The sequence below is a fragment of the Polyergus mexicanus genome, unplaced genomic scaffold (genome assembly GCF_030449975.1).
Source record: "Polyergus mexicanus isolate NDT 795.1 unplaced genomic scaffold, iyPolMexi1.0 SCAF_5, whole genome shotgun sequence".
Taxonomy (NCBI): Eukaryota; Metazoa; Arthropoda; class Insecta; order Hymenoptera; family Formicidae; genus Polyergus; species Polyergus mexicanus.
In genome coordinates, this window is record NW_027223325.1 from 5714878 (window position 1) to 5740719 (window position 25842).

At 33.0% G+C, this 25842-nt stretch overlaps 3 protein-coding genes and 1 pseudogene across 10 annotated transcripts in view; 1 reads left to right on the top strand and 3 right to left on the bottom strand.

Moving 5' to 3' along the window:
- The window catches only part of LOC138933409 (uncharacterized), a 30167-nt gene extending 19630 nt beyond the window's left edge, over positions 1–10537 (bottom strand). For 2 of the 6 annotated variants that reach the window (XM_070296085.1, XM_070296083.1), the window contains exons 1-2: positions 3116–4268; positions 1554–1951 (exon numbers count right to left, since the gene is read on the bottom strand). In XM_070296085.1, the coding sequence (XP_070152186.1) occupies positions 1554–1951; positions 3116–3722 (1005 nt within the window). In that variant the 5' untranslated portion in view covers positions 3723–4268. Of the gene's footprint in view, positions 1–1553; positions 1952–3115; positions 4269–5384; positions 6067–9191; positions 9356–9470 lie in introns of those variants that run through there. The other 4 variants (XM_070296086.1, XM_070296088.1, XM_070296089.1 and 1 more) reach the window with 4 other exon arrangements.
- Positions 1–25842, bottom strand: part of LOC138933333 (uncharacterized) — a 125516-nt pseudogene that overhangs the window by 29873 nt on the left and 69801 nt on the right.
- LOC138933410 (cilia- and flagella-associated protein 45) lies at positions 9008–22952 on the top strand. 2 transcript variants are annotated; one of them, XM_070296091.1, is made up of 6 exons: positions 9008–9954; positions 16477–16881; positions 16978–17363; positions 18367–18499; positions 19926–20219; positions 22552–22952. In XM_070296091.1, exons 1-6 carry the CDS (start codon positions 9784–9786, stop codon positions 22744–22746), a joined length of 1584 nt encoding a protein of 527 aa, XP_070152192.1. In that variant the 5' UTR covers positions 9008–9783; the 3' UTR covers positions 22747–22952. The 2 variants fall into 2 exon arrangements, with proteins under 2 accessions (XP_070152192.1, XP_070152191.1); XM_070296090.1 differs by lacking the exon at positions 9008–9954 and adding an exon at positions 14481–14967.
- On the bottom strand, positions 22831–25149 carry Nprl2 (Nitrogen permease regulator-like 2). Of its 2 annotated transcripts, none has more exons than XM_070296093.1 (8): positions 24816–25149; positions 24644–24735; positions 24396–24552; positions 24186–24303; positions 23981–24113; positions 23680–23810; positions 23439–23608; positions 22831–23367 (listed from the first exon to the last, which is right to left on the bottom strand). In XM_070296093.1, exons 1-8 carry the CDS (start codon positions 24921–24923, stop codon positions 23191–23193), a joined length of 1086 nt encoding a protein of 361 aa, XP_070152194.1. In that variant the 5' UTR covers positions 24924–25149; the 3' UTR covers positions 22831–23190. The 2 variants fall into 2 exon arrangements, with proteins under 2 accessions (XP_070152194.1, XP_070152193.1); XM_070296092.1 differs by having other exon boundaries at positions 22833–23367; positions 23879–24113.

Below are 25842 nucleotides of genomic sequence, written 5' to 3' on the forward strand. Positions count from 1 at the left end.
GCTACTTCGAGAAATATACTTTATACCTCTATAACTTTGACAATTTTGCTCGAACTAACTTGAAATTTTCTGAGAATACTTTCAAGATATTGCACTATAAGATAATGTCAAAATTCAAAAACCGATTTGTAAAAAATTTTTAAGTAAGCATACCCTTTAAGTATTTACGTAAATACGCGGGCGGGGGAGGGGCAGAGCCTCTCCTCCTTCACCCCACCTAACCCAAGTAGCAGAGTGACGTTAAAAAACGACATAATGACGTCTATTTTTGGTCTATAACGTCGGTAACTAATAATTGATTTTTAAAAGACGTCATTTCTTAGACTAGGTAAAGACGTTATTTTAAAGACATCCTAATAAAGTCCTTTTATAATTAGTATTGGGATTATAGTTCATTCGCTTATATTTCACCGCTATGCGGCGATATTCACTATCTATACCCGTATTCAAATTTTTGTCATGAGCGTATATAAAGCTTTCAAAACACGGCTAACAATATTATAATTATTTTTATCAGTTTAATTTCTGATACAATTCCCGTACCGGGAAATTCAGATATTGAACTGATTTTTGAAAAATCGGATAGATAATGTCCGATCTCAATTTATTCGGACAATTTCTGTTCGAATAAATGAAAATCATTCATTATTATCTGCTTAAAATATAAAACAGAAATTAACTTCCATATAAATAAAATCTCTAATTTTATACGTTAAATTATTTAAATTTACCTATAATATATATAATATATTATTATATTTTATTATTATTACTGTAATTGGTCTTAGTTTTGTCGTCAAACAAACGTCAGAAAATGACGTCACGTGGATGTGACATATCGACATCATTTTCGGGTCACATGAGACATAACTTAGGACGTCTAATTGGTAATTTTGTGACCAAAATTTACCGTCATTGTGACGTCAGTTTGCTACTTGGGAAAAAACTAATTTAATTCAAACCAATTTCTATTTTTTGAATAAAAATTAGGTTTGAGTTAGATAAGTTTTTTTTTTTGGGATGAAGGTGCAGGAGAGGGGGGGGGGGCAGAGACCCTTCCCCGCCCACGCATTTACTTAAATACTTAAATTTACAATTAATATAAAATTCATGTTCAGAGAAATTCAGATTATATCGCATTTAATACTTGTTCTTATCGTACAATTTAATTGTTAATAACTTTTTATTAAACAACGAGCGACAGTTAAAACCTCTTGGATTATTCATTGTCAGAGTCAAAAAGTCATGACTTTGACAATATGAATCAAGGTTACGATCATCGGAAAATGCTCCCCTAATATGCATATTTATCAATTTTAAATTCACAAACAGAGAGAAGAGAGACAGTACTTTATACAAATCCATGCAATTCGCATTGCAATCTCAAATTACTTTAATGTAATGATAGAGAAGTCTCTTTATATGTATATTAAAAATAATATACAATTAATATAAATAATAGCACAATTCGAAAACAATACAGTTCCTTATCTAATTCGCCTCCGGTAAAAAAAAACTAAAAACCAGCTCGATCTCCAAATTTGATTTACTACCTGTATGGCATTAGTCGGAATATGTGGTAGAATGTAATCCGAGCGATCAAGCATGAGCATCATTCCGCTTCCATCCTGCTGTTCAAAAGGAGGGAATTGGTTCAGATCGTCTGTCAACATCGAGGACGATATGTCCGATTGCACCTCGACCACGTCGACGAGATTCGACGCTTGCGAGTTCGACAATTTGAGTATTGGTGAGCGCGACGTCTTACGCGACGTCACGAGTGACGCCGCCGATCTCGTCGGCGTCGGCGGTGCCGGTCGGATCGGCAGGGAGCGATTAGGCTGTATGGGGATTACGCAAGGCCCGCGATCCCTCAAGGCGGTTGCCAGGCTGCTACTCGTGCAGCCGCGTTGCAACCTGCTGGAACTGTCGGCTATCATGATGCGAGGTTCTGAGAAAAAACGGAATTCGGAGTTAGATCTTTTTCCGCATGACGAAAAAAATATAAATCAGGTATTTACTCAAATTTTGTAAAAACATTGATCTTCTGGGGTATTTTTATATAAAATTCCAATTAACGAAAATAAATCAATCTAAAATAAATTTTTTTATTGTATACGTTTTCTAATGCTCTTTACTCATACGAAGGAAAACACAATCACTTAGATTCACACACAAGTGCCAGATTTATAAATATATTGAAAAAAAAACTGATAGTTGTAAGATAAACATTTTTTACTTATATAATATTTTCATATTTTTATCATTAAAAATTACAACAAAGAATATGTACTGCATATCCAATATTTTGTTAAGACATTGAATATATAAACAAAGAGATAGATATATGTATATTTATAATATATTTTAATCACATAATTCATAATTTGGCTTATCGATGGATTGATAATTGCTTATAAGAGGAAAATTATCAGAGAGATAATCTTTTTTAAATTCCCTGAATTGAAATAAAATTCCATAAGAATTTCCTGATTTTTTTCAAATATAGTAGAAATCTCGGAGAATTCCAGGTTTTTCATGTTTTTCCAGGGAGTAGATACTCTAATAACGCGATCCTAATCGACAAATTTTCTGGAAGAATAGATTAAAAATTTCATTATCATATTTGAGATATATTCCATCGCAATACAGTTGATTTTTCAAAAAGATTTTAAGCAACGTTTTCAGAAATTATGCGATTGATGTAATAACATCAAAATTTTCGAGATTTATTGTAAACTTATTAATGTGATCGAAATATTTTTTTACTTTTTATATTCTCTTCGCGCCGTAAATAAGCACATATGAAAGCGACAGAATAATTTTCCGCATTTATATTTCTCAAGCTTCAACAAGAGATATTGAAAAAAAAATTAGAAGAACTATATTTGAAGATTGATTTATACATATGGCTGTTTGATTACCTAAGATATCGCACGTTTTACGCAACTGTTTGATTCTACATACAGAATACACATAATGTGCATCATATCTATTCTGGAGAAAATATTGGACATTAAAATTAATAAAGATTGACGACGGTAAGGGGAGGGAGAGAGGCGAGTATTAATTGCGTCAGACAATACATCGCTTTTGCTCATTATCACATTCTCACCCGACACTTCCGAGCTCTCTTCGGTGTCGTCGAATCGCTTCAGGATCGTCTGCTTCCAGATGGTTTTCCTCGACTCCTCGCTAGTCAGATCAACGAGAATCGGAGTTTTCTCGTATTCAATTGAGGTGAACATGGAATCTGTCTCGCCGCTGACAACATCGGCTTCGTAATAACCCAAGTGTTTCAATTCTTCGTCCTGATCCTCTTCTTCTTCCGTCTTATGTATTTTTGTGGCGACGCAGTTCTGCTGCTGCTGTAGCTGACATTCCGCACAATCTTTGCATGTGAAACACACACCGTTAGCTTGTTCCTCGAGTTCCGTCGAGCTGGAGATACGCGGACAGGTCGGCCTTTCTTCGTTACTCGCGTCGCAGAGAAGCTCAACGATGTCGCAAGCGACTATGTTGGAGTCATTAACAGTGGAATCAAATCGGAATAAGGTCCTTTCGGGATCATTGGACTTGCTATGTGACTGTTTGTCGCGGGATATCGTGACTCTGGGCCAACAAGATGATCGCATGGATGATTGATCGGATTTTTCTTTCAACAACGGTTTCTTCTTTTGCGGCTTTAACGTGACATCCGTGTGTTGATCATGTGATCGCATTTTTTCTTCTTGTTTTTTTACGCGTTACGATTGAGCGACATGAGAAATTTTTTGAACGCTCGGTAAATTAAATCTCGCCAGAGCAATTTCGTGTTCCAGTTGCATTTAAAAGTCTTCACAGATGAGCAGTTCATCCTGTCCTTTCTTCCATTCACGAGACACACACTCGACAATAATAATTATGATTGGAGGGGAACGAAGAGAGGGAGTGCAGGGAGAACTAATTAAGTATTGAAGAGCCAACAATATACTTTATCAGTTTTGGTCGATGAAGTTGAGCAAAGTCTCACGACGCAAATAATACATACATAGAGGAGAGCGAAGAGAGAGACAATTGCACTCGCGAAAGGGAAGGCAATAATTGCAAAGCTTCGTGCGCTACATGTCAACCGTTCTAGATGGTATATTTTTTTCTTTCTTTTTTTCGTTAAGTTTCTCCTATCGATTTTTATTGATCGTTTCTCGTACGTGCTGTACGATACACACAGAATACACGAAAAAGGGAGAAATTATGTTTCGCACGCGATGCACGCTCCCCTTGTCCCACCTTTCTATTCTCTCTCTCTCTCTCTCTCTCTCTCTCATCCCCTCCCCCCTCTCTCTCTCTTTCTCCCCTCTGTCACTCTGTCTCTCTCTCTCTCTTTCCTTCCCTTTCTTTCATCTTCCCTTTCTCTCTTCCTCTCTCTCTTTCTCCCTCACTTTCTCTCTCCCTCCCTCCCTCTCTCTCCTCTCTTCCCCCTCTCTTTCTTCTCGTCCGACGCACACACGCACTTCTCTTTTTTTTTACTTGCACGGAAATTCACAATCGCGCCGAGTTAGAAAGAAGTTGAAAGGATAAACCCGTCAAAGCAATCGAATATCGAAAAAAAAGATTCTGTATTAAAAACTTTCATCTTGCAGATGCATGCTTATATGAAATGTAATTATTTTATATTCAACTTAAAACATCGCGCAATTAGACCGTAAATGTAATTGTTAAATGATAGGATAATCAACACTTTAGCGAAATTACTGGCAATAAGTGGAAAAATGAGTTTATCGCTTAAACTACAAAATATAGCAGTATTTTAGGTCCCTTGACAGTCTATATTCAGTGGCTTATCATAATTATTCATAAAATTAATTACATATAAAACAATTAATCAATTAAATGTCTTTTTATGTAATTTGTTCCTTTCTATCCCTTCTTTTTTTCTCTTTTTCCTGTAAACATCATAATATATGCTATATCTTGAAAAGAAAGAATATTTTTTTAAAGAGCATAATGTTCTTTTTTATTATATTCGTTTATATATACTTTTATATCTTTTTATCAAATAAAAAGTATGGTACCATTCGTTAAGGCTAACTACTAAGGGCAACATTTATAATACTACCATTTAAGAGACTTTGTTCATACATTTCATCGACCTCACATCGTTCGTGTCAATTTTGATAACGAGAGAAATTCGGATGCAAATTACCTTTACATCGAGGTATATTCAATCGCTAAACAAATATCGCTATGTGAAACAATCGTGCATAATTGTAATATCAAGACGTTGTGAAAATCGGCAAATGACATTTCGCTTAATCGATTGTTACCAATATATATTACGTTAATTTGTATACACACGTAATTTTTACACACATATATACACACATATATATCAGATCGCGAACCCAAACTTTTTCCGCTTCATCGCTGCGAACACATCGGCGAAGCACACGAACGGAGATCTTCATTATTTCTTTCTATCGTTGCTTTCAGTTGTTGGCACCGACGATTTAATGTATACTGCACACCAAATCTTACGTCATCGTATTACACTGCATCAGAAATCACATCATCACCCATCAGTCGGAGACCACCAACCCCGCAATAAAACAATAAAAGATTGATGACACGAGACTTCACATCTTGTTCTTCTCTTGCTTTTTCCCCTTTTTTTCTTTTAGAACGCAATAACGCGTTTCTTTTTCTTATTTCCTCTTTTTACTTTTTATTTCAATTTTCGTCTAAACTTTAAAAAATTTGTATAGCCGATGGTATCTCAAAATACATCATCAACTCTGTAAAATCCGGAATTTTTGAAGCAACCGTGTTATAAAAAAAAGGACGCGTTCTCTTCTCTTCGACATCGCGACGAATATGAGCAAAATTTGCCACAATGAACATTATCCTCCGCGTTCCATGGAAACGATATACCGCAAACGATGATACTTCAGATGTGTCATAAAGTTGCAATGTACACTGTCATGCGAAGAAGCGGTCCCACTGAGGGGGCGGAGGGGGGGTGATAGAACAAGTTGCGCGGCATGTGTGTGTTATGTTCTTCCCCCCTCTTTATTTAACACTACACGTGACGACTGGCTCTCTTTCAGGAGCCCTTCGATAGACGACAGGCGTATTTCAATTGGCCGTTCAGGACGCGCATCCTCCAGCGCAGGCGGAAGGACGAAGAGAAGGGACAGTCACGAGTCGATCACGTTGATGTCTCCGTGCAATTCATTTTTTTTTTTACATATCTACACGGCTCGAGGAATTTATTCCTCATTAAAATCTGTCGAAGACCGAGGGTCTAAATTCTTAAAATTTAACAATGTTTCGATTCCGCGGAATGACACGTTCCTTTTTTTCTCGTCTCCGCAGCAAAGGTCTGTATGAGTGTTCGATATTTAAATGCCTCGATTGTAAAACATGTTAAACAACATTGCGAGCATCATGAGAGCCGTGCTGATGCTTCCCTTATCTGCAGTTTTATGCGGTTGTACGACCGTTCAAGGATTAACGATAAGTCCATGATGATAAAAAAAAGTAGAGACGCGACCAAACGCCGTCGTAAAACTTGAATTACATGCGCCAAGTTGTTCATTTTAATTCACATTTTTTTACAGGTATCGACACGCAATAATTTCAAATCGTATATAAGATGCTGAACATTAATCTTCTTGAAAAACGGAATAATTATTTAAAAGAGCCATTAACGTCGAGAGATAAATAGGCTATTAGCTATTATTTTCATAAGATCTTCTTTTTTTATAGACCTTCGCTGTTCAACAAATCTTGTAAACAAACGCGAAAGTCGTTTACATCGTAACCACACGTCGTTTCCAAGTTAGGAAAGTCGTTTATTGCATTGTTGCGAAAAAATACAATTTCTATGGTGTTCTCCACAAGTTGAGACCGGAGAACTTTCAAACGTCTATCGTCAATACGAGGAGGATGAACGGAGAGATGCACCCTTTACGGATAATATTAATACGAAGCGCATATAACCAGACAGAAAAAGGGAGAGAAAGAGGGGAGAGAGAGAGAGAGAGAGAGAGAGAGAGAGAGAGAACAGAACCTTTTCGAAAAGAGGAAGAAACTTGTTCATAATTTATGTCCCCCCTTCCTTTACATTCACGCGTATCCTGAGGCGTATAGTTCTGCATGTTATATAAGACCGCTTAGAGAGTGTACAACCTTGTATTACCACCTATGACATATACGAGAGAGTGCCGTTTCTTACCACTTTCCAGCGAATATATATATATATATATATATATATATATATATATATATATATATTATAAGTCCCGACGGAGGATCTCGTATATGCGCAAAGGATTATTTACCGGAAAACTAATTTGCGGCATATATTACATCATGTAATGCTTTATATTGAAATATTAACTCGCTTCCAGTTTAGGATAAAATATATTGACAAGCATATATAACTACACACACACACACACACACATATATATATATATATATATATACAGGCTGTCCCATTTTAAAAGTTCCACTCTCATAACTTTTCAGGATTAACGTTTGAAGGAAAACGACTCCGATAAAAGTTGTAGGGAACAAAGGGAGCTATCTAATAGTGACTTTGAATTTGACATTAAAGGTCATTTTCAAGGACATTTGAAGGCCAACTTTCGTTTTTTAAATGGGAACCCCTATTTTTCATTACATATTCTTATAGCTTACCTCGAGAGCTTTCTAAAACACTATAATAAAGTATTTTTTCATTAAGTACTCTGTGAGTTATTTTATATTTTAATCTGACATTTTGATATAAAAAATTAAATATCTTGTAAAATATTTAGTTTTCGATAATCTTACTGTAATACTTTTATGTACAAAATAATGAAACAAACCAATTAGTGCAAAAAAACAAATAATTATTTAAAAAAATACAATATAAATAATTTTCTTAAAAACAATTATTTTTTATACTATTGTAATTGATTTGTCTCATTATTCTGTACATAAAAGTATTACGGTAAGATTATCAAAAACTAAATATTTTACGAGATATTTAATTTTTTATATCAAAATATGTCAGATTAAAATATAAAATAACTCAAAAAGTACTTAATGAAAAAATACTTTATTATAGTGTTTTGGAAAGTTCTCAAGGTAAGCTATAAGAATATGTAATGGAAAATAGAGATTCCCATTTAAAAAACGGAAGTTGATCTTCAAATGACCTTTAATGTCAAATCCAAGGTCACCATTAGATATCCCCCTTTGTTCCCTACAACTTTTATCCGAGTCGTTTTCCTTCAAACGTTGATCCTGAAAAGTTATGAGGGTGGAATTTTTAAAATGGGATACCCTGTATATATATATATATATATTTGTGTGTGTGTGTGTGTGCGCGCGCGCGCGCGCGTGTGTGTGTGTGTAGGTATCGTTATTAGATTCAATTTTAATTATTTAATTTACGGGACAGAGGGGAGGTCGCAATAGCATGAGATATCGTTCCTCGAAGAGGAGGGGGGGGGGGAAGGTCTTTGTTGTGACAACGATAATGACGTTATATATGTGTGGCGATGTGTAACCGCGCCACGCGATGAGAACACTATGTCTATAGATAGATCTTTACGTGTGCCTTTGCTTTTCGCATTATCTACGTCCGGGTATATATAAGGGTCATCGACATCCTTGCTTCGCGAATATTGAGCTTCGAGAAATTGGCCGGCGCGAGAAAATCGTCATGACAGCGGTTCATGACACCGCTCTCTTCCGAGAAGCTCCACCGATGATAATATCTATACCTGTGCTTATAGAATATAGTGCGCGCTTAATGCAAAAGCAGAGCATATCGATTGAATGGAAAAAGTTTTGCAGAGAGACCCGATGGAAGGTCGACCAAATGTCGTGATCTTGCATTGATATGTTTCGCTCGAATTCTTGTGATAGCAAACTTGAGCGACAGCAGATATAATATTAATAGTAAAGGCAAATGAGATGTACATGTTTTCCATAATGCAAATTATATCGATCTATTTATAATCTTTAAGTATAATTTTTATTCTAATTGCTCTTATTTGATTAAACGAGCTGAAAGGTAAAATGTACACTTCGTTGTTGATAATCGAGATGTTGATCGAGAATTAGATGGATTCCAATGTAAATATCGAGAAAATTGGACACAGGGAGAGGCACATAATTATTAAATATATTTTAAGTAAAAAAAAATATATACGTACTCACTCGATAGACAGAGGAGCTCCAGAATGTTCCGCGACTATCATTTCTCGATGATGACGACCATCATCTCGAGCGTACATCATCATCTCGTGCGAACAGATCTGTGGTAAGAGATCGGCGAGTCATTATGGAGTCACAGTGGCGAGCTTCTATCCAGACGTATCTGTTGTTTATTTAAATCGTATTATCGAAAGATTAATTTTCGATTCAATGTAGACGCATTCACTTGAATATTTCATCACCAACAACATCGCGTTTAAATAAAAATTAATACTTACATAAATAAAAAAAAGAAATGGAGCTGCAAGGAAGCTTCGATATTTATTTTTTATTCGTTTTCATTGAATTTTCCAAAAAGGTTCACGTTTTCCTTCCATCCATGGTTTGCGAGACGCAAGCAACATCGATAATCCATCGTATATCGCACTTAAATTCGTTTCCTGCAGTGGTCTCCAATTTATCGGTGTAATTTCATCATAGAGGGACGGGCGACGTCGATGCGACAGACTACGATGCGCTAGAGCCGGTGTGCCGCACGCGAATACGATCGCTGTATCCCGAGGTACACATAGCAGCGCCACGTGGTACGCCATGGGATCGTTATCGTCGACGGGGAGTTTGCTGTCGTTAGTAGTTCTCTCGGATCAACGACAGCGGGAGGCAACGACGACGACACAACCTGTGCCACAACGGCTTTGTCGCCAGTCCGCAACCACACGTCGAACAACGGATCATTCGCGGGTTGACGCCGCCGCGGCACCGGTGGGTGGCTGCATCGCGAGATCTGCAGTTTTACATTTTTACTATACATGAAAAATATTTATAATATATAATTAAAATCCAAGATCAATGGAGGCATTTTAGAAAATGTTTAAGACAAAAGTTTCTTATTTTTCGGGAATTCGAATCTACAATAAAAAGTGCCATATTCCATTCAAAAAATTCGACTTTTGGTCTGGATAACTCATTTCCGGTCGGCACCGGAAGTTGAAAATATCATCATACAATAGAGCGATAATACCCGATTTAGTTATCGAAATTTTTACGATTTTTGATCCTCTTCCCTTTTTCTTAAAAGGTTTGTACGGGTGCTTAGGAATACCCTGTATATACAATACAGGGTGTTCATTTGAAAAGTTTCCTCCCTGTTTATTTTGTGATCTATAAATTTTTTCGAAAAATGCTAAAAGAGATCAATTTTGTTTTTGAGGGGAACGTATAAGTACGATAAATGCAACGGTATTGCTTCTTCCCTTTCATCGGGGTAGCTACCCTTCAAAAATCTTAAATAGCGATTGGGGTTAAGTGGCACATTATTTTGAAGATCTTTTGATTTTCTTTACAACCCTATTTGTTTTTTTTTTTAATTTAAGTGAATCTTTTTCAGAAATCATACTTGAAAGTTTAAGCATCACCAAAAAAAAAAAAAAAAAATATTTATATGAAGATACAATTTAGAGTACAATTTATTTACTTTACAGTGTCGTCTGTTGTAGCAAATGTTCAAAATGTTTTTTATTGTTTGCTAAACAATAAAATAAAGACGATTCTCAAATTCTAAACGAACATTTTGGAAGGTATCTGCTGGAATCGTTCATCTACATTCTTATAGATAACGAAAAACGACCGCATGACCTTTTTGTTTATGTCAAGTTGCATGAAAGAATTGTACTCGAATATATATACAGGGTGAGGCATCTAAGACAGGCCACCCGAATAACTCCCACACAGTGATGCCAGAATGTCCACGCTAGTAACACGCAACCGTAGTGAGGAGGATACGCACACAAGCGAAAACCGTGTACATGTAATGCGCAGAACGCTCTGCGTATTACATGTATACGGTTTTCGCTCGTGTGCGTATCCTCCTCACTACGGTTGCGTATTGCTAGTGTGGGCTTTCTGGCATCACTGCTCCCACAATTTTGGAGATAGGAGAAAATGTTTGAAATAAAAGTTGTATGGTATCGAGGGGGAAATCTTGTGGAAGTGAACATTTTTTTTTAGGTGGAGGCGCTTAGGAGATTTAAAGGTCATCTTTATTTTTTTAAATGGAATTACCCTAATTTTTCATACAAATCGATTCCTCGCAATATTTGGCACAAAAATTATAATGGTAAGATGGCCAAAAAGTGAATAGTTTACGAAATATTTTGTTTTTCATGTTTGACTGGTTATAACTCGATAACTGTCCATTATTGAGCTTTGTGCCCATTACTTCTTTTGTTCAGTAGGTCATAAGCTACAACATATGTAAAAACCAATTGATTTGACCGGGACAGATTTTCCATATGATTAGTGCGGGGTTCTTTCTGATAGCAACTTCAAGATTTTACGCTTTTATGTTATTAATTAAATACAGGCGTATAATCACTTTCCGAACATTCTGTATAATTTTTTGTCTATACGAAATATATAGAATGAAAAAGGAATATACAAATTTTTTTACGAATCGCAAGAAAGATCAAATTATGGAAAAAAGGAGCATATAAAATGTGCTTAATCTATCGTCGTCCTAGCTCATAAAATAAGGATAATGGTTTGCGTGACACATGCAAAAGACAAGGTCAAAGGGGAAGGAAAAATAAGGGAAACTCTTTGCAATGTAAAATTATTTATACGCATCCCAGACAGCACAAGAAGGCCAAAAGACATCTTAAAGATGTCTAAAGGACACTAAGACGTCTTTAAATTGTCCTTTAGACGTCTTTTAGGGACATGTGCTGTCTGGGATGTGTCCACTTATCGCGTGAGCGAAATTAAGCAAAAGCCGCGCAACGGTAGTTAGATAAGACGGATGAAAAAAGATATAATTCACGCTATTTGAAACGCATTTATTATTTTATATTATTTTATTTTTTTTTTTTTAAGAAACGCGAACGATTGATCGACTCGATTGTTATCAGAAGATGGAAGATATGGATATATACATACGTAATATCCAATAAGATACGTCTGCATACCTTTGATGCAATCGCGAAGCGAGGTGAATGTTTATTAAAAATGCTACATTGTAGTATCCAATATTGCAATTCCCCCATTCGTCATCGTCCTTCATTACGCAGTCTCACCCCTACACCTTGACCTTCGCTATCAGTTGCTATGAGAACGTAATTCGTACCTAGACTCGAGCTATATATTCTACTCCTTTCGCATGTATAATTTATTTCTCATCAACGTGAATCATCACTTTTTTATTCTTCATCGCTTTCATCATCTTTCTTTTCTTCTTTCCTTCTCGTAGTTTCGCGTATCATATCGTACGAGCGAGAATTGCTAATGAAGTGTGTAGAATAGCTCAAGTCTAATAATTCGGAAATGACACATTAACATTGCGAGCAATAATTATCCGATCAATATCTAGAGATAGAGGTTTTGTGTAAGTATAGTTGTCTTCGAACAACAAAATTCAAGAGATAAAAGATAATCGATCGTCGCATCTAGGGACATATTTTATGTATGAGTTAAATTTAATCTGAAGTTTAAGTCTTGAACGAAAGAGAGGAGAGAAAAGAAGGATTGAATTAATTTGAAGAAACAATATCTTTTTCATAAAATAACACAACTTTTCCTTTGAAAAAATATGAAAATTGAATAGTACATTCTTTTTATATATCTAATCGACACGTGCAAGCACGCAAGCATGCACATGCACTCGCACGCATATACAAGGTGGGGCATTTATATTGAGACACCTAAATATCTAAAAAATAAAACAAAATAGAAAGAAATGTTTCAGACAAAAGTTGTTCAGTTCTAAGAGAGTCATAAGATGGTGCCATTAGTTTGATCTTGGGTGGAGGCGCTTCGGAGATTTCAATGTCAATCTTGTTTTATTTTCTTTACACCAATTGATGTCTCATTTCTTGAGCTTAAAATATTAAGGTAACATTATTGAAAAATAAATAATTTTATGAGATATTTCATAGTTTATGTAAAATTATATCGAAGTAAAGTAATAAAATAAAGTATAAAATATCTCGTAAACTATTAAACTTTTGGCTAATGTTTGATAAATGTTTTGTTATATATATATTAGGGTGATTGTTTAAAAAAATATATCGCTGCCGCCCCCAAAAAGAGTAGTAATTGATAAAAAAAAAGTTCTGTAAAACCCCAAGTCTGTAAATTAAAGTGAAAAGGTGCCTCTTGAAAAGAGAAGTTTGGAAGACATTTTTTTTATTTTTGCTTTGTTAATTAGTTGTATCAGCAGTTAAGAAAACTTTTTTTGTATGATTGATACAAAAAATTCATTAAAATTCGATTGTTTTGTCGCACTGCAAACAAAAATTTTCTTAACTGCTGATATAGCTAATTAACAAAGTAAAAATAAAAAGATTGTCTTCCAAACTTTTCTTTTGAAGAGACACCTGTTCACTTTAATTTACAGACTTGGGATTTTACAGAACTTTTTTTTTATCAATATTCCATTTTTAGAGCGGCAGAGATAATTTTTTTTAACGACCATCCTAATATATATAGTTATTTTTTGAACATCCTATATTATTCCCGGGTGTAGTTCCGAAAAATACTCACCTCCGATTTTTTTGAAACTTAGTATTCTTACGTATTTTGATACGCTGATTACGAATATCATAGTAAAAATTGGTGACTATTTGATTTTCATGGTGAAAACCATAAAAAACCCATAAAAATTATAGTTTTTTACGCTTATCTCAGTAAATACGGAAAATCATAATAAATGTTTTAGACAAAAGTTTTAGATCTCACAGAGATAAACATTTTATGTCGTATTCATTTTTACCGTACAAGTAATAGTTTTCGACAAAAACGATGGACTAAATCTTATATCTGTCCTCCCATCTAAGCATGTACTTTGCAGTACATATACGACTCCACATGGGTTTGCAACTTTCCACGCAAAGCGAGGTTATATATTTGGGTTTCTACGCAGTACTGTCAGCCTTTGTAGTTTCACTTATACAGCAATTGGTTTAAGATATATGTTTAACTTTGATTTGCTCGAAAGCTATCACTCGTACGGTAAAAATGCATAAGACATAAAATGTTTATCTCTATGAGATCTAAAACTTTTATCTAAAATATTTATCACGATTTTCCGTATTTACTGAGATAAACGTAAAAAACTATAATTTCTATGGATTTTTCATGGTTTTTACCATGAAAATCAAGTAGTCGCCAATTTTCACTAAGATATCCGTAATTAATGCGTCAAAATACATAAGAATACTAAGTTTAAAAAAAATCGGGGGTGATTACTTTTCGGGACTTTATCCATACGATCGACCATCTGTATCTCTTGACATAATTCCTTCTATTGAACAAACAAAGGAACGGTTACCCGTCGGCAAACAGTCAACGACGGTATACCGGTCGGTGCGATTGTTCCTATCAGGTTACCTCAGCTTCTCTCGCCGTGTTTTCGGTACCAAGAGTCATCGTCTTGCCGACGCAGGAAACATCGTGTGTGAATATACGTACAATTCCGGGCATCATCCCTAAAGATAATAATCCGCAAGAATCCTGATAAAGGACCATCGTGCATGCAATGTCTCCCGGCTGTCGTTGTTTGATTGACATTTTTCCACGAAAAAAACCGGTAAAGTCTACTCGATCATTATGTCAACCAAGACCGCAATACGAAAAATGGAATCCGGCAATTTCGAGTACCGCACCGACGACTCGAAACTCCCACTGGGTGTGTACTCGATCCATCCACCATTGGTATGCGATCGTATGCTCGATGACAAACAGATTCATTCAAGAAGAAGTAACGCGTATGAAGAAAAAGAGGTAATGCACAGTCTATCGATCATACAAAGCAAAACGCGGATTTTCATATAATATTACATTTTCGCTTTAATTTTATTAATTAAATATTAGTATTACATTAGATTAAGGAAAAAAGAGGCATTTTATATATAATTTGTATATATATATATATATATATATATATATATATATAAAATATAATATATACATACACAGATACATATATATATATATATATAATATATATATATACACATACATACATACATGTGCGTGCGTGCGTGCGTGCGTGCGTGCATGTATATATATTATATTTTATATAGCTGATTGGCAGACTTTATTCAATAATAACTTTTTTATTAAGTGTTATAAAAAAAATGTTACAGGACAAATAATTGTTTAAAAAAAATACATTGTAAATAATTTTCTTAAAAACAATTTTTTTTATACTAATTGATTCGTCTCATTATTCTGTACATAGAAGTATTACGGTAAAATTATCAAAAACTAAATATTTTACGAGATATTTAATTTTTTATATCAAAATATGTCAGATTAAAATATAAAATAACTCAAAAAGTACTTAATAAAAAAATACTTTATTATAGTGTTTTGGAAAGCTCTCGATGTCAGCTACAAGAATACTAAATAAAAAATAGGGGTTTCCATTCAAGATTTTAAAGTTGACCTTCACATGACCTTCAAATGATTTTCCAAGATCAAATCATTGTCACCACCTTATGGCCCCCTTGAAGCCACACAACTTTTGTTTGAAACATTTTTCGATTTAATGCAGTGTTTCTGAGATATTCGAGTGGATCCTTTAAAATGGGACACCCTGTATATATATTATATATTCTTATTAGAGTCAAGTTATGCATAAATTAAAATTGCAAATGTGCTTAGAGCTTAGAGATATAAAAAAAAACGTGTAAAAGAAAACATGTTTTCTTTTTCATTGAAAAAAAAAAAAAACATTTGGTTTTTTTAATATAATATTTTTTTATTCACACTTTTTATTAATATAATAAAAAAACTAAAATTCTTATATTTTGAATTTATTTTGTTTTGAAAGTAATTTTAATGGATTAATGGAAACTTTTGTGGCAAATTACATCGAACACGACATGATGCGGGTAATAGAGTTAGATGCATAACAAAAATTTTTATTTTGTTTGACATCATTTTAATCACAAAAATCTCATTGATCCAATAAAAATACTTTCGAAAAAAATAAATTGAAAATATAAGAACTTTAGTTTTTTTTAAATTATATTATAATAGTAAGTAAAGTATATCTTTTTAAATTACAGAAATTGGGTGTGTTTTTGTATCTATAATAAACACAAAAATCAAATATAATAAAGAATTAATTTGCAATAATCAAAGTTTAAGGATGTTAATTACATACCTGAAAAAAAAACAAGGCTTGTTGTTTTCTTCTCGAAAAATTCGTATTTTATAAAAAAACATTTTTTTTTTTATTTACATCTTTACATGCGCTATTAAATAATTGATTGAACCTGACAGGTTGGAAAAATAAGGGATAAAAGCGGTACGAAAAAGTATCTGATTCCTTCGAAGGTGTCTACGGTCTATCCGAAGATCATGACCAAGAAAGAATATGAAGACCTGAAGGAACGCAGTCGCGTGATCACAAAGGAAGAAAGATTAGCAGCCGCGAAAACAGCAGAGAAGGAGAAGGAGAGATTGACGAAGGAAAGTATCGAGCGCAAAGAAACGATCCGCAGAATAGACATAAAGAAGGACCGTGAAAAAGATCCGAGAACAAGGGAAATCGAGGAGGAGGCGAGAAGACGAACGATGCATGTCCTCGAGCGTGCATACAACATGCGTATGGAGCAAAAGAAGGAGATACAAAAGTGCAATCAACTTATCCTAGAAAGCAAATGCCGAGCTATTCGCGATGCCCAAGTAAATTCGTCGATCCTATGATCAATTTCAAAAATATGCTGATAATATCTCTTCTTAATATGTAAAATTTTCGTACATTTAGCTATTCGTTTGTAGATTGCGGAAAGAAAGCTGATAGAACGAGAGTTTCACGAAGAAGAGAAACGGCTAAACGATATGATGGAAAATGAGAGGAAATGGGCGATCAAGGAAGAATTGCGAAAAGAGCAGGATGAGACGGCCAAGAGGCTGCAATTAGCAAAGTTTCTGAAGGAGCAAATCGTGGAAAACGAGGAGCAACGAATCCTTGAGTTTGAAAGGAAGCAGGAGGAAAGCCGGCTCATCAATTTAAATAATATTGCATGGCAACAAAACGAGATCGAGAAGGTGCGCGACAAAGAGGCCGAGAACATTAAAGTGCGACAGGAACTTGCAGAGGGAAACGAACAATTGAAACATTTTAAGGCTATGGAACAAGAGGAGAATAAAATTATAGACCTAAGGCATACTTTTATTAATATTAAAATTAATTTTAATTAAATCTAGGATATTAACTTTTAAATTTAATATTTAAAAATGTATCTAAAAAATTTTTAATTTTGGAATTATCAATGTTAGATAGTAACTAGTTAAAAAGTTAAAAGCTAAGTTAAAAAATTGAAAAGTTAATAATTTTTAACTTAATTTTAAACATGTTAACTTTTAACTTAAACTAGTTATTTTTAAATACATTAACGTTAACTTATTAACTTTTTTTATACAAATTAAAATTTTGTATTTTTGATAGTCGAAAATAATCTATTTACTAATAATTATAACATAAGACATAAGATATAGTATCCAGTACCATTAAAATATACGTTTATAAAATACAATATAACGGTATTATCTTCGGCGCACGTAGAGCGTATGTTTAGTGCAATTCAATAAATATTTTTAAATTATTTTAATTTATTGTTAGAGTATCTAACAATTAAAGATAAAGATAAAACACAGGTAAAGCGGTTCAAATTAAACAGGAAAGTCCTCTTAATCAAAGTCTCTACATTAACCGTTTTGTTTTTAAACACTATAATATCTCTATTACACAACTATAGTACACAACTATATTTAAATAATGTGTATTATTAATTATTATATAAGAAAACATGATCTCTCTTACAAAAAATTTATCTTTTTATTCTATTATCTAAATTTAAAAAGTTTAATTTAAAATGTACAATTGAAAGATTAATTATATAAAAAGTAGTTTTGCATAATTAACTTTTAACTTTTTAATAAGTTAATAATTTTTTAACTTAATTTTAAGTGAGTTAATATTTATTTAAGTAACTTTTAACGTAAACTTAGTTAATTTTTGGGCCATTAACTTTAAACTTAACTTATTGTTTGTTTAAAAAAAATTAATTTACCAACCCTGTTAATTCTATATATTTTAGAAACGTTTTAAAAATATTCTTTTAATTCCTTTCCTTTTCATTATGAAAAAGATATGTTCTTTTTCAGGATACAAAATTATTATCGACTAAAGGAGGAACGAGAGACTAAAAAGGCGGAAGAGCAGAGATTGGAAAAATTAAGAAAGGAACGAGAAAAAGCCAGAGTGGCGACGCAAACGATGCAAGCACATGAATTTCAGGTATTAAATATCCAATTTAAGTTTGCGGTATTTTCAATGATATGAGTGATATCTAAAAGTTCTTCAGACGTGTGTGTATCACGCTATACTAAAATGCATATAGTGCAAAATCATGAATTTTTCCCGTAATAGTTTGTGCGATACATCATCGTATTGCATATATATCGTTCTATATATTTCTATAATTATTTTCATATATATTCTTGCATTTCAATTACTTGTTGTCAAGGATCAATGAGGACCACATCAGACTTCATTATCTATGATACAATGCTTTCATTCTTTTTGAAACTTCGTTTCAAAGTACTTTTTCATCTCACATATGATTATTTCTATTTAACGAAATTAAGTATTATATGTTATAGTACTAGAAGATTAATGTATGTTATTAAAAAAATGAAATATATAAAAAGTATAAGCTCATATAGCACTGAAGCTTGCAACAACATTGCTGCAACATTGCAATATTGCATATTGCAGTTTAATGTTGCAGAAATATTGCAGACATTATTTTACAATATAACTTTAGCAATGTTACAGCAACATTCCGAATATATTACAAAAAAAGTATTTGATAATCGCTACTTCATTTGTTTACCGCTATGCGGCGCATGTTGCGCTATCTATTCCGCATTCAATTTTTAATCACGATGATTATATAAAGTTTACAATGAGCGGCTAGTAAGATTAAAAAGATATAATAACTATTTTTATTAGTTTAAGTCATATGATATGATCCCAATACAGGGGACTCAGACATTGAACTAAGAATTCTTTTAATAGTTTCCATTCTTATATAAAATCAAAAATTTGATAATAATTTTCTAATATGCAAGATACTTCAGATTTTAATAAATAAATTTTGAGATTATATAAAGAAAGATGTGAAAAAACTCGTTGTATGCATAAATCCACCACAATCTTTTTGCATCCGGATATCTGAATATTTCGGATACAAAGAAATTGAGAATTTACACAATTGCAAATTGAGTTTTTTCTTATTTCTCTTAGATATTTTCTGTCACTGAAGGAAGTTAAATGTGTATTGAAAAATATACATTTTATAATTTCGTTATTATTATAATACAGAAAATCTATATACCATACACACTAGATCCTGAATCTTATAGGCCTAATTTCTTATTATTTTTTTCATATGTTAAGGATATTATGTCAATAAATATACATAAAGCATTATTGCATATATATTATATTGCTATGTTGTTGCAATATTATATTGCAATATTTCTGTAGGCGGACATTTTACTGTTGCTGCAATATCATAACAACGTTGCAGCGACATTTCGCAAAGTTTCTGCAATGTTGCAATCTTGCAGAAAAATGTTGTTGCAATCTTGCGGTGCTGTATGGGAGTTATATAGATAATAACTTCGGTTAGAGGCAAATCATGGCAATAAATTTCCAGGCGCGAATTGACGAAATCAACGCGGCTCGAGATCAGGAAGAAGTAGAACGGGAATGGAGACAAAGGGAGAAGAAAGAAGCGTTAAAGAAACTGGAAGCTCAGAGGATTCTTCAGAAAGATAGAGAAGAACAAATAAATAATAAAAGAGTAATGCAAGCTATCGAGATCGAGCGAGATAGGCGGGAATTCGAGAAGATCGTACGCGTGCAACGAGCAGCTTTTTGCAAAGAAAAGAAGGAACTCGAACAGAAACAACAACAGATTTTAATCCATCGCAACGAAATATTAAAGCAGGTTCGCATTAATTATCTTTACGCATATAGAACAAAATTTTTGTATATTATTATACATACAGAGTGTAACAAAGTGCCCGTATCAGCAGTTTTTTGAGGCAACAACGCATTTTAATAAAAAATATTTCATGCAAAAGTTGTAGAGCTCTAAGTGGCGTATTATATAATAATATTAGTATGACCTTGAATAGCACCGTCAAGATTATATAAAAATCACTTTGAATTTTTTAAATGGAACCCCCTATTTTCCATTACATATTCTTGTAACTTACCTCGAGAGCTTTCCAAAACACTATAATAAAGTATTTTTTCATTAAGTACTTTTTGAGTTATTTTATATTTTAATCCGACATATTTTGATATAAAAAATTAAATATTTCGTAAAATATTCAGTTTTCAATAACCTTACCGTAATACTTTTATGTACAGAATAATAAGACAAATCAATTAGTGCAAAAAAAAAACAAATAATTGTTTTAAAAAATACATTGTAAATAATTTTCTTAAGAACAATTATTTTTTTATACTAATTGATTTGTCCCATTATTCTGTACATAAAAGTATTACGGTAAAATTATCGAAAACTAAATATTTTATGAGATATTTTATTTTTTCAAAATATGTCAGATTAAGATATCAAAAAACTCAAAAAATACTTAATAAAAAAATACTTTATTATAGTGTTTTGGAAAGCTCTCGAGGTAAGCTACAAGAATATGTAATAAAAAATAGGGGATTCCATTTTAAAAATTCAAAGTGATTTTTATATGACCTAGACAGTGCTATTCAAGATCATACTAATATTCAGGGTTGGGAAAGTTACTTTATAAAAGTAACTCGTTATCGTTACCGTTATTTTTTCTAAAAAGTAACTCGTTACCGTTACTCGTTACTAATTTTAAAAAGTAACTCGTTACCGTTACAGTTACTAAAAAGTAACGAGTCGTTACAATTTCCGTTACTTTTTTACAATACAAACTAATAAATTATTTTGCATAAGAAAAACTTTTAAAAAATTGTAAGCAAGATTTTATTCAAGGTTTATTACAAAATAAATGATTAAATTTTATCGAAATTCTTTATTAATTTTTAATAAAATTTGTTGCTCCATAGTATTATCATTTAAATGCCCTCTTTGTGGTGTTAATACAGAGCCACCGATGCTAAACATTCTTTCTACAGATGCACTGCTTGGTAGAGCTGTATTATATTTAATAAAAAGTTTTTTAAGTTTTGGATAGTCGTTTAACATTTCTATATTACAATTATTTGATTTTAAAAACCGTTACAATTCTTCTTGTTCAGATTCATTTTGCACCTTTTTTGCTCAAAAATGAAAAAATCATCGTGATCGTCAGATTTTCCAGCTTTTGAAGAATTTTCAGTTGATCGGATTCCCAATAAATCCTCCAAGTAATTTTCAGCACGTTTTCTTTTTTCTCCGGTTAACCAGTTTAACTTAAATTTTGGATGTAAACATGCTGCTATTATTAATTCTTTTGTTTCAAATATTGTAAGAAATTTAAAATCAAATATAGTAAATTAAGCGACATTGTTTGTTTTATTGAAATTAATACTTTTGAATCAATAGTTTAAAATAAAATAATATTTTTCAATTAAATCCTTATTTAAAATTAAATAACATGTATTAATCAAATTAATAAGTTACCTTTTATTTAAACCTTGCTGAATAGCTTCAACTAATGAATGGCAATCTATAAGGTCAGATTTATTGAGATTTTCTAATTTTCGTTGCAAGGTACTTAGAACTGGTAGTAAATGAGAGCTCTGCTTTTCCGAAAAGATAAAGCTCTCATTGGATATCGCGCGTCGCGTCATCGCACTGGTCTGCAAGAGTCATAAGTTAATCAATCACATTCAAGCATTTTTGCAACATAATAAGAATGCTAATTGGTCGATTTGCTTACGGCTTTACGGTTAAAATAAAAATTTTATCACGCACAATAGCAAGAATAATATCTTAAATAAATCAAAAAATTTGAAAAAAGTAACGATAAAAGTAACTGTTAAATTCGTTACTCGTTACCGAAAAATGTAACGATGTTACTTTTTCCGTTACAAATAAAATTTGTAACGCCCTTACCGTTACAGTTACCGAAAAAAAGTAATTGTAACGGTAACGGCGTTACAAGTAACGCGTTACTTCCCAACCCTGCTAATATTATTATATAATACGCCACTTAAAGCTCTACAACTTTTGCATGAAACATTTTTCACGAAAATGCGTTGGTTCCTCAAAAAACTGCTGATACGGGCGCTCTGTTACACCCTGTATATAACAATATGTGTTATCAATTTATCTCATTGGACAGGTAAATGAGAAGGAACGAAAACGTATCGCTGAACGACAAAAGATATTTGCGGAAGGCCTAACCATCCGCGCAGAGACTGCGATACGCAAGAAGAAATTGCAAGACGCAATGGAACGAAAATGCCAAGAAATGAGAGAAAACAAAGTACCAGATATTTACATTAATGAAGTAAAACGAATGATCGAAAATATTTAGTGAATTTTTCCATCAAGCTTATGAAAACAAATATGAAAACTTTTAAGCTTAATTTTAAAGATGGCAAAAATCACATATCTTTTTAATTTTATTGTATACATATATGCATATATACAAAACTATGTATAAATATGGTGTTATGCAAGAAACACAAATTATATTTAAAAATCCTTGTCAAGAGAATGGTAGATTGTGCTAATACAAAATTGTCTACATGAATATATATAGTTGGTGTCACAATAATTAACATACTTTTTTTAATGGTCTCCTGATGTCTGATAAAAGAATTTATTTTCTAGAAACAACTAGGAAACAAATTCTCTTATCAAATATCAGATGTATATTCTGACAATCACATAAGAAAATATTACAGCCTCGTTGTAATCGACGATATACGTTTATGGGCATCGCTTATTTTTTATTTTTAGCTTTCATTCTATAACATCACTTCCATATCATTAGTACGTTCGGATCGCGTTCAATAATATCTTCGATTTGCGCAGTTGACTGACCTGTGCTACAGCATATTTCATCGAGGCTATACGTGCCTGTAAAATACTTATAGATTGGATTGTTCTTTGCTTCTTCGCTGCAAGATGCACCAGGAAGGAGTACAGGATACTATAAAACAAAATGCAATTCATGTATCACTATGCTCAACTATACACATATGCACATAAAAAGTTGCTCACATTATATACTCTCCTAATAAGCCCCTCTATCAAACCAAATTGTATCAGTCTTCTCTCATTTATTCTCAAGTTTTGTGGATTAAGACGTTGGCACAAGTCCTTCATGGTAATGCCATAAGTCATACTTGAATATATATGATATATATCCCTAAAATATGCAGGTTGCCTAGCTAGGTAAGAAAAAGCAATTTTATTATAAATTTAAAATAACATTGTAATAATGTTATAAAACATTGCTTACATGATTTAGAAGCATATGCTATACATCTATTCTGTAATTTCATATCATCTCCCAATTGCCTTAATTTCGGAGTTACAGCATAAACATTACTATATTGAAATATTGGAATCAGAGTCACAACTCCATAATATCTACAAAAATTCGAACATGTCTTTTGGAACAACTATTCATAAAACTGCAACCTTTGAATATCTCTTACACAAGATTTTGTACACAGCTTTTAACTAAATTATTTTCTACATCGGCTGCAGCTGCTATACGCGCCACATGATTAAAACCATCGATATAAGATAACACTTGCTGTGTAGTCAAATCCCATTGATCACTCTGAAATGTTTCTCTATCCTCCAAGAATATTGGTACTTGATGATCGAGAACTGGCTTGGGCTCAGGTGCTAATTTTACTACTTTCAAATGAGACGTCATTGTTCCTTCTGTCAAAATATTACATATATAAAATGTATCATAACAAAGTATTTTCTATCAAAGTAATATATAAATTTTACCAGTCAATGTACACATTTTGTGCAGATTTAAATCCTGCATGACTTGAGCTAGCATTTCTGCTAACCTGGTTTTATCATCAGAGGTAGATAAAAAGCAATTTTCTATTTCCAAAGCTATCTGATCATACAAAATTTATGATACATAAATTATTGTATTTTTCAAATATATTAAAAAAAGCATGAGAACTTTATTATTAAAAAATTTATTACCAAAAAATCCGACATTTTCTTAACTACCGGTTCGTAATGAACAGTGCGAGCATTTGCATCACAAACAAAACACAAGTTGAAATAAAACGCATTTCTTGCATATTTCTTATCATCAATCTTTACAGGAAATCCTAAAATTTTATAGTCCTTTAAAGTGCTGTTAAAAAGGAAAACTTTTAAATGTTATTGAAAGATTAACAAATTTTTTTCCGGAATTGATTTTTACAACCTTAATTTCTTAAACTTACATTGTAATGGTGCTTCTTTGTAATTGTGCTTTGGGTATAATGTAAACACTGACATTGTCAAAAATGTCCTTGGATATAAAATTATCAGGTACCTGCAAGAAATAATATAATTCATATCAACTTTAAATACAAAAAGAAATTATTTACATTTTATAATGCATGCTTTCTTCACCTGACATGTAATTTTAGGTCCCGCTATGTGATGAAATTCGGCAAAGAATATGCATCTGATCGGACCCTCTTGTCCTTTCTCCTCAATATTCTCCAAGATGGATGCCATTATTTTTTTATTGTTTATTATCGTAAAATTATTTTAAGATAAAAAGTTCGTCTTGTTTACTCTTATTTGTCTCCGTATATAGTTTTAGTTCTAATGATTCTAATTATTCTGCTTTTTGGCACCGGGCCTGAGGTAATCTGGCCCACACAGTCAGCCAACACTATGGGCGTGTTCCACTTAACGACCGCAACGCTCGCGAGTATCATTTGTCTTTGTTTAACTTTCAGTGAAAAACAAAGATGGAATGATATCGTGAGCGTTGCGGTCGTTAAGTAGAATGCGCCCTATAGGGGTTGTAAGTATAGATGTCGCTTTTAGATATCAAGATGGGTAAAGGTGATAGGCAACGATGGATTTAAAGCGGGGAGCACACACTTTTGCATAAACGCGTAATCATAAGCATAAGAAATTTGATTGGTCCATTTCTTTATGCATAAGGAAATGGACCAATCAAATTGCTTATGCTTATGATTATGCGCTTATCAAAAGTGTGTGCTCCCCGCTTTATACGTTGAAATTATTTTTCTTGAGGAAAGAGATTATGCGTGAGATAATCCCAGAGGAGAGACTTGAGAGAATCTTGAAGATGTCGCGCGAAGGAAATTTCTTGAGCCTGGCTGTTAATTGTTGGAGTAGAATTGACCGGTGTTCTTGAAGTAACGGACAGTACCAGAGAATATGGTCGATGTCTTGGGTCTAATGGCCGCAGTCTCACGCAGATGATGGAACTATGTAGCAGCGGAAAAGGCTGGCTCTCAGATTATAGTGGTTACTTCTGATTCTGCATATAGTGATAATTTCTTCTCGGTCCAGTCCCAGCTTTAAAAACCATAGGTGAGAGGAAAAAGGAGGGAATAAGTTGAAATAGTTTTTACTTTTAAAATTGACTTGAGACATTAGAGTTTGGGCGGAAGAAGAG